At 39.8% G+C, this 15,028-nt stretch overlaps 1 protein-coding gene across 4 annotated transcripts in view; it reads right to left on the bottom strand.

Moving 5' to 3' along the window:
- Positions 1-15,028, bottom strand: part of il1rapl2 (interleukin 1 receptor accessory protein-like 2) — a 352,381-nt gene that overhangs the window by 106,542 nt on the left and 230,811 nt on the right. For all 4 annotated transcript variants that reach the window (XM_069532092.1, XM_069532094.1, XM_069532093.1 and 1 more), the window contains exons 5-6: positions 7,923-8,109; positions 7,329-7,482 (exon numbers count right to left, since the gene is read on the bottom strand). In XM_069532092.1, the coding sequence (XP_069388193.1) occupies positions 7,329-7,482; positions 7,923-8,109 (341 nt within the window). The remainder of the gene's footprint in view (positions 1-7,328; positions 7,483-7,922; positions 8,110-15,028) is intronic.

Here is a 15,028-nt window from a genome sequence, read left to right as displayed (position 1 = left end):
TGAATGCTGTGTACTTTGCCAACACACATTTTACTTTGAAATGCCTCTGAAATATGAATGAGACTTTTTTCGAAACATGGCTGAGGGGGGAGACGGAGGAGAAGAAAAGCAAATGGAGAGGGGAAGAGGAAGAGAGAGACTTTGTTGAGACAAAGTATCCAGAAGAAGAAGGCGATGATGTCATCTTCAGTACATCTGGAAAATGAATGCTAACTGGATTAGTTCTGAGATTTAGAATGGAGCAGTAAGCACAGAACTGCCAGGTAAGCTATGGGGCACAATGTTAAGGTGTATTCTGAATAAGAGAGACTTTTAGAACTTTGACAAAAGCATACCAGGTCATTGAAAAGACATATGTGAAGGTGAACTGAGGCTAACACGCTGTGAATTAAAGGTCCAGTTTGTAAGATTTAGGAGAAAGGGAACTATTGGCAGATATTTAATGTAAAATAATCCTCATAATGTTTTCACTTGTTCATTTCATCAAAATTGTATTATTTTAGTTTTCTTAACCCCAGAAAAGGTCCTTTATATTTAAATTCCTAATATTTACATCGAGGGGACCCTCTCTATGGAGGCCGCCATGTGTTTTACATTAGTCCAGACTGGACAAACTAAACACCTTTTGAGTTTTTATGACAACTGAAGCTACCACAGGTTCTTTTTCATGTTTGGAGGGTGAGGTGAGGGTGAGGGGTGTTCAGCTGCAACATGAAATTTCAACACTAGATAACACTAAATTCTACACACTGTACCTTTGAGGCAAACACCTGTCCAAGTTTAAAGTGGACAGATGTCTTCACCTAATGTCTAGATGTCATTATGTGTATCTTTAATTTGTGATGCAGCAAATGTTGTTATGGATGAGAGATGTGTTGATGACAGAGTAAAAGTGCAATGCAAATAGATAAGTGAATAAATAATGACATCATGTATAGCGGAAAATCTGGGTACTCAATAAGAAGCTGTGTCTGTGTTGTGTTAACTGAATAGCAATTTATTTATTTTTAACCAAATATTAGTTGTTATTATATATACATAATATAAAGCATATAGTTATCCCAGCACACTCTTAACAGTGAACTTTAACTATTGTGCCACTGGCCACATCTGGCTCACTAAAGCTTCCCATCTGGCCTAAAGATTTTCAAAATGTGAGGATGTAAAATGTGCTTTAGTATTCAGGATTGGAGCATTTTTTCCCCCTGTTGACCTTAACAAATTTTTACTTCAAATTCAAGTCTTTTTTTTTACCCCTAAGCCCCTCCTTGTTGCTTTCTCACCGTCTCTTTGCCTCATTCCTGGTGCAAAGCAGCACTACACCTGATGTGGGCAAAAAAAACAATACTAATATCAGTAAGAAATAGTTGAAAGTCCGATCACCCAGAAAGACCCAGAAAGGCTCTTGTAGTTAAATATTTTCTTTATGCTCCTACGATTGCAATGTTGATACATATTTTTAAACTAAACAGCACCTTCAATGTTGCTTTGCTTTTATAATCTATTTTATGTTTTGTTACATATGCAGCTGTCCAGATGTTTGGTACACATACAGACACAAGCACTCACTATCTAGTCTCAGATAAATCATAGTACACCTACTCTTGTTTGTACAGCCTTGTGGGCAAACCGACAAAACCACACACACACACACACACACACACACACACACACACACACACACACACACACACACACACACACACACACACACACACACTCTCACGCAGAGATAGAGCTGTGGAGCAGGAGAGTTGCAGATTGCTCCTGCAGGCAGCTCAGGGCTGGTTGAGCTCTTCACTGCAGGACAATAGATATATCAAAATAACAAGATGAGAGAGGTCAGTCTGTTTGCTTCTTTATCTTCTTCTCTCTCTCTCATATTTGACTTCCTTCACTCACTCTCATTATTTTGTATAACCTCAATTACCAATACAACAATAATTCAGGTTCAGACATCAGCTCAGACTTCAGTGACCTCAGTGTGGTTCCTTCACTTCAGGCAATAAGTGTTTGCATGTAAAAGGTCCAATTTCCAAAGCTGGCTTCTCATTTCCTTCCTCCAATCTCCTTATTTATCTTACTTTACAGTGTTTTTACTCATTTTTTTCCAGCCTTCTTCTTGTTTGTCTCTTCATCTTGCTTTTTATCTCTATCTCTCTCCCCCAACTGACCCTGAGTTATCTCTGCTCTGACCCAATCAGATCCGACCTACCCAGCGGACCGTGTGTGTTTCATCTGTTTACGTTTGCTTAAGTATTTGTGTGCGTGTCTCACACAGATCACACAGAATTACAAACTGCATGTTGATGAATACACATATGCAACTGCACGAATACACAAACACACACACAAAGACGAAAGAGCAGCAGGCAGAAAACACAGCAGCATAGAAAAGTTCATTTAAGCCTGGTTGACAATGTGGGTATGAATTCAAGAACGAGCACCATGAGCCTTGCGTCATATAATATTCAGCCCTGATTTGTTTATATGAAGTGATTAATGCTGCCTCAGGTCAAAGTCTGACTCTGCAATGATTGTTCTTATTATTCTTATTAACAGATAGAGATGGTGCAGGCGTCAACAAGCAGCAGCTCCTGCCAAAGTAGGATATTACTCATAATAATACTGTATTAATCACTGTAGCTTGATACAACGTGTGAACAGATTTTGGACAGGTTTTTTTGTTAATTAAGTGTTTTTGTCTTCTTACGTTTGATCAGGACCTTTGCCATCATGCACAGAATCTGAACATTCAGCTTTGTCTCGGAACCACTTGCAATGAAACGTATAAACAGTGAGGTTTGGTGAAAAGCATTTCCAGCTTGTTTGTGTCCAACTTTGGTGCAGACTGAAATGTCACATCTGTCCAACTATGGGACAGATTTGCAGACAATAACACAAAACAGACCTAGTGACTACATCCTGACATCCATGAAACTTTCTCCTTCACTTTTCTAAAGAGCTTAAAAACAGCTGCAGACGACAGCATTACATCCGTGTGTAAATTCAATAAAACAAACAGAAATTCCAAATTCCATCATGTATTAGTAATCATCAAATTATAGATAATGCTTGTCGGCTAAATTTGCGCTGATGCTACAAGGTAATGGCTTCATCCTTATCACATCATTTTACCTTAGATAATACTTTATTCTGCTGTGTTCTGTTTGAACTTTCATTTTCATATTCATTTTTATTTATTATACATGAAAAGATTATAAGCAACATTATAGATACAGTAAACAGGCGTGACTAAGTCTGATCTGGTTTATAGCAGGTTCCTTTTCTGCAGCATGTAAAAGACAAAAATCACATAAAAAACACAAAAAACTGAACAAAACCAAAACAGGGACAAACGATAGAGATGACGAGAATACAGTTAGCTACACAGACGTTTAGAGGGGAAGGACCTAAATGTTATGAAATAACCAGTAGAAGATATATCAGTGGTTGTGGGAAACCGTCCTGCAGAAAGTGTTTGCCTTTTTTAAATGTTAATGTTTTAATGTGGCAGGGGATCTCATTTCAGGGTTTAGTGAGTGAGTGAAAAAAATATCTCTGACCATATCCCTGCATAACTGAGTTCATGGCCATGGAAGATGTTTTGTTTCAAACTTGGTTTATATTTGCACATGAATTCAAATGTTCAAAAGCAGAAACCATTATATAGTGAACGTTACACATCCAGTCTAGAGCATAGATCCAAGGATATCCCAAGGCTTCGAACTGAACAGCGTTGTAAACACAAGAGATTACCCAGCCTCTCCAATGTGTACACCCCCCTCAGGTGCAGCAGTTAATTAAAAGCTGGATGTTTAAAAAAAAAAGTGGAAGCTTTGAATGAAGCACATCAAGAGCGTGACGTTTACAACACGTCCTCCCTATTGCAGGTTCCTCCTCAGTCTATATCCAGCACTTCTTTTCTCCAGCTAAGTGTGTTTTGCAGGAATCAACATTATAGCCAGCAGCTGATCTGGGGGCTCCGCCTGTGTCTTTACTTTAATCTCCATTTAATGTTGAAAGCACGGCAATAAAAGCTGCTGCCAAGAGACACAGACCTAACTCCAGGATCAAGGACAGAGATGTTTTTCCAAGGCCTGGCACACACTGACAGATGTCTCGGGGGCTGCTTTTTTACTGACAGTTATTTACAGTGAAGGCGTGCTGCTGCTGGAGATAGTGAGCTGAAGTTGAAGAAATCCCTGATTTGACCATGTGAGATAGATGGATCCTTTTACAATGGCAAATTATGCTGCTAAAATGCTGAAGTACCATAGCACAGTAAATCCTCAGCAGCATAGTCAGATGTCAAAGATGCAAATATGCACGGATACACACTATAAGTATATTTATATTCATGCACGTACACTGGAAAGCATACAGATCTTGCTGTGGGTAATGAGGATTGGATCGGGGCTGGCCAGAGAATTGGCCCTAAGCTCAGAAATGTGGAGAGGAAAGAGGCTGACAGAGAGAGTCAGAGGTCTGAATGTGTAGAGTGTGAGTGTAGAGAAGGAGAGAGGGAAGAAAGTAATACGAGTCAGAGAGATGGCTTCCTAAATAGGACGAGATAAATTGGCCTCACAGCATTTTGCGTGTGAAGCATCCAGCTGACACACACACACGCATGCACACACACACACGCACACACTCACGCACATACTTCTGCTCGGTCCATTCAAGCTTATATTACATCCCCGTGTGTTAGTTTGCTTCCCTGCTCATTTCTGTAACTTATCTGATAACAGCAAGAAACTGCACAGGGCTGACATAGGACATCGGTAGCGTGTAAGAGGCCAGCAGCTTTTTCAGGCAGCTCTTAAAACTTTCATGTCTTATGGTCCTAATTTGTTGTAAGAGTAATGTTGAATATTTCAGTATAGGGCCTCATTATAGTGTTCACTGTTTGTCTCATGAGGAAATAACAGAGAATTTCCATAAGCGAAGATGACAATCTCTCATATAGAATTGGTCAGGTGATATAAAACATCTCTTTGAACACATGTGCAAAACGTCCAGGGTTTAGAACAGAGTACAGAGATTAACATTCAAGTCCTGAGAGAAAGAAAGGAACAAAAGCATTGAATCTTTGTTTCTCTTTACATCACATTTACCTGTGTTCACTGCCAGATTGTGATCTTTTCACTGTTTAAAGTGTAGTATTCATTATCCATACATATGAAGGATATTCAGCCTGGAAAAGTCATTGTACAACGAAGATTTTAGTTGAAAATCCTCATCATGTATTTTGTCTCATCCAACAAAAGACTTCTCCATTACACATGGTTTGCTTTTCGTTTATGCTCCATTGGGATTTTGGACAACAAAAAAGCTAAACTTTTTACTTTCTATGTTGTAACGCTCCCATCCTCTGAGCCATCTTCCCTAAATAATCCATGTTAAGTCACGCTTCAGGTATAACCTGAGCAATGTTCCTGTGAGACAGCTCAACACTGGGACTAACGGAAACTATTTCCTTTACAGTGTACGCTGAGAAAAGGTTTAAGGAAGGCTGTGATTCCACCTTTTCACTGTTATCTCCCTCCACATGAGCGTAGATGAAGGCAACTCAGAAAATGTGGTGCTGAATTATTCCATGGCAAATGAAACAATGGTTGCTCATATCAGCTCCACTGAACAAGAGGAAGCTGTACGTCTGAACCACGGGCACAAAGAGCAAAATGAGGGGAAAAAAGCCTGACTCTGGTTCTGGGTTTCCAAAGGTAAGAGATATGAACCAAGAGAAGAGAGAAGAAAGCAAGAGAGAGCGGTCTAGAAGGATACTGCTGAAGCTGTATCCACTTTTACTGCACGCTGTTTATCATGGTTCATCATAGTGTAATGGACTGGAAGATCACTCAATATGTGTGATGGTGTGTGTGTGTGTGTGTGATAGATAATATAAACATTTGAAAAATGTGCATATTGGTACATGGTACAACAATTAGTACAACAGCAGGAATTTGCACCAAATCAAAGAGATTGAAGCTCTCTAACCCCTAACCCTTTCATGAGCATGCACACACACACGCACTGTGCACAACCATGTACTTCTATCTTAATGAGGATGCTCATTGACATAATGAGACCCTAGACCTGTATCCTAACCGTAACCATCACAATTAACAAAGTAATGCCTAACCCTAACCTAAACATAATTTCAAGTCAAGTCTCAACCCTCAAACTTTTATACAGGGTCAGAAAGTAAGGACCAGTCCAAATGTCCTCACACTATAATTTCACAAAGTTATCTGTACAAGTACACAGATGTGCACACCCAGCCACCCACACAGACTGACAAGCTTATAACTGCATAGTGCAGATGTTTCTGCCGGGTCAAAGTTAAGTCAGAAATAACTGGAGCTTGAAACAATCTCTTTGGAATAAGACAAATAGACTAAAATCATAAATACACAACCCTCTGCCAGCAGCAATGTAAATGTATTAATTTGTTTTCAGGCAGCTTTGCATTGTGCATTCAAGGAAACTTTAAAAGAGCTGTAGTAATGATGAATGATGTATTGCTGAGACAAGGCATCTGTCAAAATAATGGATGGAGTCAGTGAGAAATCCACTGTATATTAAAAGCTGGCAGAGCACATATTTCTGCCATGGTTTAACTCCTCTCTGTTTCTGAGATAGCAGTGAGTTTACACAAACTCATTCTGAGGGGTTTGACGCACCTAGGATTCCTTTACTGCACCATACAAACAGAGAGACCATAGAAACTCAGGTATGTGGTCACTGTATTGTTCACCTGACCGGACCAGTCCTGACGTACTAATGTTTCCTATCCAGTCATTTATTCATCCATCAGTGACAGTAAACAGACAAACGTGGGTAGAAGGCAGAAGGAGACGAGTCTGTGATCAGATCTCCTGTAAAAACTGCTCCACGTTAGAAATAAAGCCATTGAAATAAAGATTATGATCTGAAATTTACAACCACATTTAGTCCCGTTCAAATCTTTTCCCTTGTAACACCACACTGACTGTGCTGCTGTCAGCTGCTCCAACCACCTTCTGCAATGTGACGTCCACGAGCTGCGACTCCATCAAACCAGTTTTACTTTTATCTATCCCCAGTGAATCGTTACTTTTACAATCAGAGTGATGTGCCAACCTCAGACTGAGCAGGAGGTTATTAAAAACCAGGGTCTGATGATGTGAACGTGCAAAAGTCCATTTTGCCACTGAAATAACTTGTCAATGGCCAAATGACATTTTCACCAATGCAGCTCATCCTGCAGAATAATTTAAAAACTACAAACTACGAGAACATAAGATATGTATACTCCACTCATTCATGCACACACTGCTTCCTACCTGTGACTTTGAGTTGAGATGTCCGCCGCACCACTCTCGATCCGTACTGTAACTCACAGGTGTAATTTCCCCCGTCGCCCTCCTCCACCTCAGGTATCCACAGGTGAGTGGTGTTCACCATGATGGAACTCCTCCATTCAACCCGCTCACACTCCTGACACACAGACAGAAGGTGTGAGTTACAATCGTCTGGACGTTCGCGTATAAGGTACTGCTCGAAATAGCTGCTTTCAGAAAAGCACTAAACTCTGAGAAATCTCCTGAAATTATCCAGAGGGGCTGTGTGTGAGATTGCAAATGAGTGAGCCCATGTGAGAACACTGCAGATGATTATCCGAAGGATTCACTGCAAACCAGTGGGCACGTTCATGACATTGTCACATATGACAAATGGGAAACAGAAAAAAAAAACTGACTGCAAATATCTCATGATGAAAAAGAGATGTCACACACATAGACGTCTTTGTGAATCTCCTGCTGTGATCCCATATAATCTCCAGCTGTGTTCTTTGTTGTGGGGAATTTTTCTGCAGTATATATCTTAAAATGGCTAACGTGTGTGTGTGAGTGTGTGTGTGTGTGTGTGTGTCATACCTTATACCAGGTCATTTGTGGCTGCTTGTACGGAGCCATGTAGTCTTCTATATCAGGGCAGGTGATCATTTTGCTGTGGGTTATCTCAGCTTTCTCCAGATGGCGGATTTTGCTGCTGAAGCATCTCCCCTCATCGCTCTCCTCCACCGTCATCGACATGGACACTTTCATGCAGTATGTTGAGTTCCTGGAAGGATTACAGACACAACAAAGAGAACGTGTTTTCCTTATTATGTGAAAGTGAAAAATCACCTATAAAATCATCCCATCACTTGATACATATGTGCAGTCTGCATTTCTGAGGCAGGGGCAAACTGCTTGTGTTTGTTTTGAGCAGATTTGTTTATCCGCCCAACAGGTAATGATAACTGTGACATGAGTGATTTCACCATCTGTCCAACCCTGGAACCGTGTGCGTGAAACAATACGTTTTCATGTAGACCATTTGGCACCTTTGTGGGTATTCTGGTGAAATTATAGGTCCTTCTGACATCTCAGTGTTTCGTTGACAACAGTGAAACCAGAGGAAATTACTGGTTGTACAACCTTCAGTGTCAACAAACAAACTCAACTTTATAAGAAATTAAACTCTGTAAAGGCACTTTTAGGCAGGATCTAGAGAAACATCTATTCAACAACCAACTCCAGTCATCAGGAATTGCATTGCTCACACGGTAACCATGTAACATTTTGGGGTTAATCCCCATTTCTTCACTTTTGGGATTATTTGAGTTGGTACTATTGTGATGAATGAGTTTACCACTAACCCTGGTGTCATTACTATGCGCCACATTTTAGAGATCAGTGTCATATTATGATATATATTGACCTAATTCCATATTATACACCGATAATACACAAACAGGGGCATTTTTGAAAATAGGTGTTGAGTCAATTTTCAATGTCAATTGAGTAAGGAATAGGGTTAAACCAATATGAATCCATTTTTGTTGACAATGACTAAGTTACATAGACACCAATATTCTGACTTATTATTATTGCTATGTTGCTAATATATTTCTAAATATTGAATTATGTTACACCAGGACCATGTTATGACACCAGTTTATAAAACCTATTGAAATAGTTTAACTTACGATGTTACAGTACACCATTTTCAGTGGTTTCTTTCAAATTTAATTTTGTTTTCTTTTGAGCAGGGCATCTTTATTGTTTCGTTTGGGTTTAATTGGCCTCATTAAACTCTTTGTACAAGAATCCCACTATGAGTGCCTGCTCAGGACTAACGGCTTCACACAGAAGCCAGTGGTGAATCAATACAAAGCTAAAAAGAGAGTGACTATTTGACATTCATCAGGTACCCAGAGACACAACTCCAAATAAATGCTAATGTTGCTCCACATGTTGGATGTGTAAATATGCAAGTGCTCTCTAGTGGCAAATAATGTTAAATAAATTAAAAATGATTGTGGTTATGGTGCAATAAAGTAGATGTATTCATAGATCCATATATTTATTGGAGTCAGTGTAACAAGGACAGAGGTGACGTAATGAGAGCAGACAGGCTCTTTGGACTGTGTAAGAACACAGTGACTTGTTATTTGTGTCGTTGCAATACTCTTTTAATGATGATATTTGAAGTGTGACAGTACGTCCTTGAGTCGGAAAACCTCATGTTATCAACAGAACAACTTTGGAGCTTGTTAGGATTTGTATGATGCAATGTGGCTTCAACCTCACTTTGGATTTGAAGTCTTAAAATTTGCTGAAGGTGATAGTAATCTGTGTAGGTCTTCCTGTGTGCGTTCTGCCAAGTTCACCTCCAGACACAAAAGACCACATTGATCTCTCTCTCTCTTTCTATCTCACCCATGTGTGCACACACACAGACACACACAGGACTCAGCTATTGTCCCCTTACCACAACCTCTCATCTAAGTGGATCAAAACCACTTATCCCATCAATGCTGCGCATCTCTCTGTGTGTTTGTGTGTGTGTGTGTGTGTGTGTGTGCATGCAGGACGCAGGGATTCTGTAGTCACTGACCAGGACCACTGAGCATTGAACTGGAGGCCTGCAAAGCCTTTTATCCATCCATCCCTCAGTTTCTCTCCTCATCAATCTATCTCCAGGCTGCAGCATCTTGTTTTCTCCTCCACTGATTCACTTACCTTTACCTTCTCATGCCCCCATCTATCTGTGTCTCTCGCCCTTTGACACACACATCATCCAGCCTTTCATGAACCGCAAACATTATTGCCTTCGCCAAAAAGGTTATCTTTTCACCCATCGGTTAGTGTGTTGGTAGTGGGTTGGTTGGTTGGCTTGTTTGTTTGGATGTTTGCTTGTCAGCAGAATACTGCAAACACTACTGAACAGATTTCAATAAAACTAGGGAGGATGAGACATGGGTCGACCACAGAAACCATCACATTTTGGAACATATTTGGGAAAATTGGGCAGATCCAGGATTAAAAGAAATAGTTTTATTTTGAAATTTTCCTAGGAAATGTTTAATGGATAATTAAATGTGCTCAAGTCCCTTTAGGGGACTGATATCTATGAGTGTGTTCAATGTTGTGTGTGTTGGATGAATTTAAGGGGACTGTTGGGCTTTGGCACAACTTCCATTCTCTACGTTTATTTTACTCCACATCAGAGCCAGTGTCAATAGTATCAACAAAGACTGACTAATGGTATTTGTTGACATCAATTTTCCATTGCAAAAACATTACTAAAATAAAATAAATGTTACGATTCTGAACTAGAAATATAGTGAAATTCACAACTATGTGAAATATAGACATGCATGTCTGCCATGTATATTCAGATACATGTATAATCACATTTAAAAGAAATAACATGTATGTACATGCATGTGCACATATGTTGGTTTTTCAGCATATATGGCTGTTTTCATCAGAATGGGGGACAGTGGCTCCGACCACTGAACATTGACTGACACACATACAGACACATCAGTGTTGTATTCAGACACAAGGTGCTCTTTCTGTTTTTATACTAGATTTGGTCATAATGGGTTGGATGGAATCTGATCTCATCTAATTACATGATGTAACAAGTATATTCTTTACTATAATTGGTAAAAACCAGGACAATGACTGCAGTGATATGCCTCTCTACTTGATTTTTTACATTTGCATGTGTCTGTGATTGGGGAAAACATAGGGCTTCCTATACAAATGACAGAATGCCTGTTGGGTTTGGATAGTTTCCTCTCGGTCAGACAGACTTGGACAGAGAATCCCAGCCAGAGCTGCACTCTATTCTGGATCTCGAGATATACGACCTTCACGACTTGCCAAGGAACTTCACTTGTAAGTAATGTACATTAAATTATGTGTGAAAATGTATGACGAATACATACATCACATAATAATTTTTCATTAGACATGATGACGTATCTAAGTCCAAAGACAGTTTTGGTCCTCCCTTGTTACGGCACTAAAATAGAAACACTTCCAAAAGCAGAAAGGGATTTTATGTTAAAGTGCCCTTTCATCTTGTTGCTGTCATGAAGCAGTTGTACACATCTGTGCCAGTAACACATAATGAACTGAGATGATCTAAAATGAGGAGAACTGAAGTAGCTTTCTATTGTATCCCTTTCCGCTGTGTCCCTCCACATTCTCTTTTTCTCTTTCATGCCCTCTCCCTCTTCGTGTCCGACCCAAAAACCTGATGCCAGACACTAAATGATAAAAACAGCATCAATGTAAAGAGGAAATGTATTATGCACATCTTATGACGATTCAATTAGACTGCAATGGAAATGCTGTGTCAGAAGCATTTAGCACATGCTGTGCACCTCTTACAAATGCAAATTGTGTGTCTGTGTGTGGGTGTATTCATATCTGGTGCTGCGTGGAATACATTGAAATGCTTCAGTTAGTCAAATACCCCTGGAGTAAAAGACACTAGAGTATTGAATGCTTTACCCGCTGCACAACTGCACATTTTGTTTCTTTGCTGTGCTGTATTTCATTGACAAATGGTCTTCACACCAAAATAATGATGATTGACCTTGATGGAAAATGGAGGAGGCAAATTAATGTAACCATACTCAAAATAACCTTAAACTGATAATATACCACCCACACCTAATTATGTTCATGCACTTTGTATGAGACACTCTTGAAAAGGAAGAAAATGACTAATTAAAGACGGAGCAGATGGAGCAGAATGAAAGATCGAGCGTTCACAAAAGAAAAAACAAACAAACACATCATTTCAACCCAAGCATCTCCTGCATGTGTTGAACATCACAGCAGCTCCTGTGTGTTTCCACACACCGTCTGAGGTGGGAACTTCCCTTTAATTGGCGTCTTCCAAGAAAAACTTCAGTCAAAGCAGGAACTCAAAGGTGTTTCCTTGCCAGCAGAGGTATTTTTAACATTCCTCCATGATTTTACCCTCCGCTGACACTTAGCATTGCCCAGAAAGAGCAGACATGACAGATTAAACGTTTCCATTTACATGCACATTGAATATTGTCACTGTAGCTATCCACAATATTTAAAGAAAGAGATGTGACATTGCGGAACTTGGTCTCTTTTTCTTCAAAAGTTAGATGAGAGGATCAAAACCACTTTCAAGTCATTATGCTAAATAAAAAGTCTAGACTTGAGGCTCGGCTTGAGAACCAGACTTAGTAGTTTTTGTGCTAAGCCGAGGTAACTGGCTCCTGTCTTCTGATTGTATTCAGTACAGATGTTTTATTGTCTAACTCTTGACAAGAATGGAAGTAGGGGTATTTACCAAAATGTCAAACGATAACTTAAGGAAATGACAATGCAGTGTCATTTTGTACCCAGAGTACACTTTAGAGAGTTAAATGTACTAGTTAAGTGTTGGTATTTGTGGTAAAATTCTAGGGACCCCTTATAATGGTTTCCATAAGAAATTATAATAAATCCCCCTGAAAGTAAAAGCTATTAACGGAACATCTCAGCCCTGAAGACAGCTGCTAATATGAATATCTGTCAAGAGGAAGGAGGAGGACATTTATGTGGCACAGGACTTTATTAAGCAGACAGGGAAATGGCTGCAGGACACACAGCGACAAGAGAAGATTTTGAAGTACAAAAAAAAATAGTGAATATAATGCTACATATCAGATTGTTCTGGGATAGCATTTTTGGTTCATCTTGATCTTATTAGAGATGTGTTTGCATTGCCTGTGGCTCTTTCATTCTCATGAGACGTTCACACTTTGCAGACCATCAAAGCAGCATAAACAGCACTAGTGTTTATCGGGATCACTTATGGGACACGTGTGAACGGTATTCAAAGTCTAATCTGTTTTCAGCCACCCTCAATGTGCCTAGACTTGGCTCTATATCTGTAGGAAATAGCATGACTGTTTCGTTTAAAAATAAGGTGTGGTAATAAGATTATTGCATTAACATGGATAAAAGAATTTGAATTATCTGTGTCATGAGGAGTGCAGATATATTCAAGGGTCAGTTCACTCAATTGCATGTTAGTGTTCTTTCAGCTGAGTTAAGCTCTGACTGCACAAGAGGGGACATAGCCTGTTGTTTTTAGAATAATGTGGATAGGGCAGCATTTCCTCAGCACACTGTTACTGAAGGGACCATCACACATTCCTCTTTCAATCACTGCACATGGTGAAAATGACACTTAACCCACTCGCTTTTATGGTAAATGGTAAATGGTTTGTATTTATAAAGTGCTTTTCTAGTCTAGATGACCACTTGAAGCGCCGTTCCCACACACATTCATACAGTGCATCTATTAGCAGCACTTTTTTGTTCTATGGGGCAATCCGGGGTTCAGCATCTTGCCCAAGGACACTTCTGCATGCAGATGGGAAGATCCTGTTTTCATAGAAATGAATGAGGTGAAAACATTTTGCAGCTGTCATTCTGCATCTAAAGTGAGTGACTGACAACCATCTACCTTTATCAGCCTGTTGTGTGAGGATACCCACTGACATAATTCATTCACTAGCCCCTACACCTGACCTCAACCTATATAAATAAATGCCTAATCCTAACCTAAACTAGAATTCTCACCATGACCCTGAAATCAAGCAATTCCGAGATGTGTCAGAAAGACAGGACCGACTGAAATGTCACCACTTTCTCAGAATGACCTCACTCAATTGGCCCAAAACTCACAGTGTGTATCCTGGCAAGCAGACACACATTCAAACACACACATTGCTGTTTGTAGTGTGTGGTGTGTAATTTTGTAAGAAAACAGTATTTGCCTTTATTTGCATTTCAGGACAGCTCTGAATAAAACATGGGATTTCAATCTTAGCGTATGTGCGTTCATGACTCCATATGTGCATGCATTAAGACAAATGAGGACTGTGCTCCAAGGCACACATACCAATGGAAATGCTACAGGAAACAGTTGTAAATTTAAATCTATATAAGTCTATTCAGATTTATAAAAGTATACACTAGCTTGTTTGCGACATATTCTAACAATCCGCAAATTTAATTTAATTCAATAGTCCTCCTCTCTGTAGTTCAGGTTCAAGTTGAAAGTGCTATTTGAGGCCCACTGGCACTCACACAGCATATGCACTGATGCTATAAGGATTTTTTTCATAGCTACACACTGATCCTAACTTGAAGGGATTGCCATACATCTGTTACAGTGTCCACAATCACTTCCAAAGTTCCCTCAAGGAATGCTGCATCACCAGAAAAAACTCTGGGCCCATTAAACTTTGGCTGACTGCTCATCGTTAAGATTTGTGCACTGTCTGTATGTGTGTGTTTGTGGTTGCCCAAGAGCGCTCTCCAATTAACACAAATTCCAATTATCTAAGATGCAAAATGAGCCACAAATTAGTCTCCAAATCAACTTACAATCCACCATATCCTCTCTGTCAATAAATCAAGCTCACCCTCCCTGCAATTACCCTCCTATGATCAGGGCAGGCTGCTGGAGGGTGTGTTGAATTATGGCACTAATAGAGGGGGATGTATCCTGGGCAGCAGGCAGCATGTTTATACCTGGACGGAGCTGCAGATTAATTTGACTATCAATCTAACTAACAGGCAGAGAGAGGGAGAGAGAAAGAGAGGAAGGACACCTGCGCATGCCTTCACACACACACATTTGTGTACATGAAGGTATCCAA

Source organism: Paralichthys olivaceus, chromosome 9 (assembly GCF_024713975.1).
Source record: "Paralichthys olivaceus isolate ysfri-2021 chromosome 9, ASM2471397v2, whole genome shotgun sequence".
NCBI classification, from domain to species: domain Eukaryota; kingdom Metazoa; phylum Chordata; class Actinopteri; order Pleuronectiformes; family Paralichthyidae; genus Paralichthys; species Paralichthys olivaceus.
This window is presented reverse-complemented; position numbering and strand designations above follow the sequence as displayed.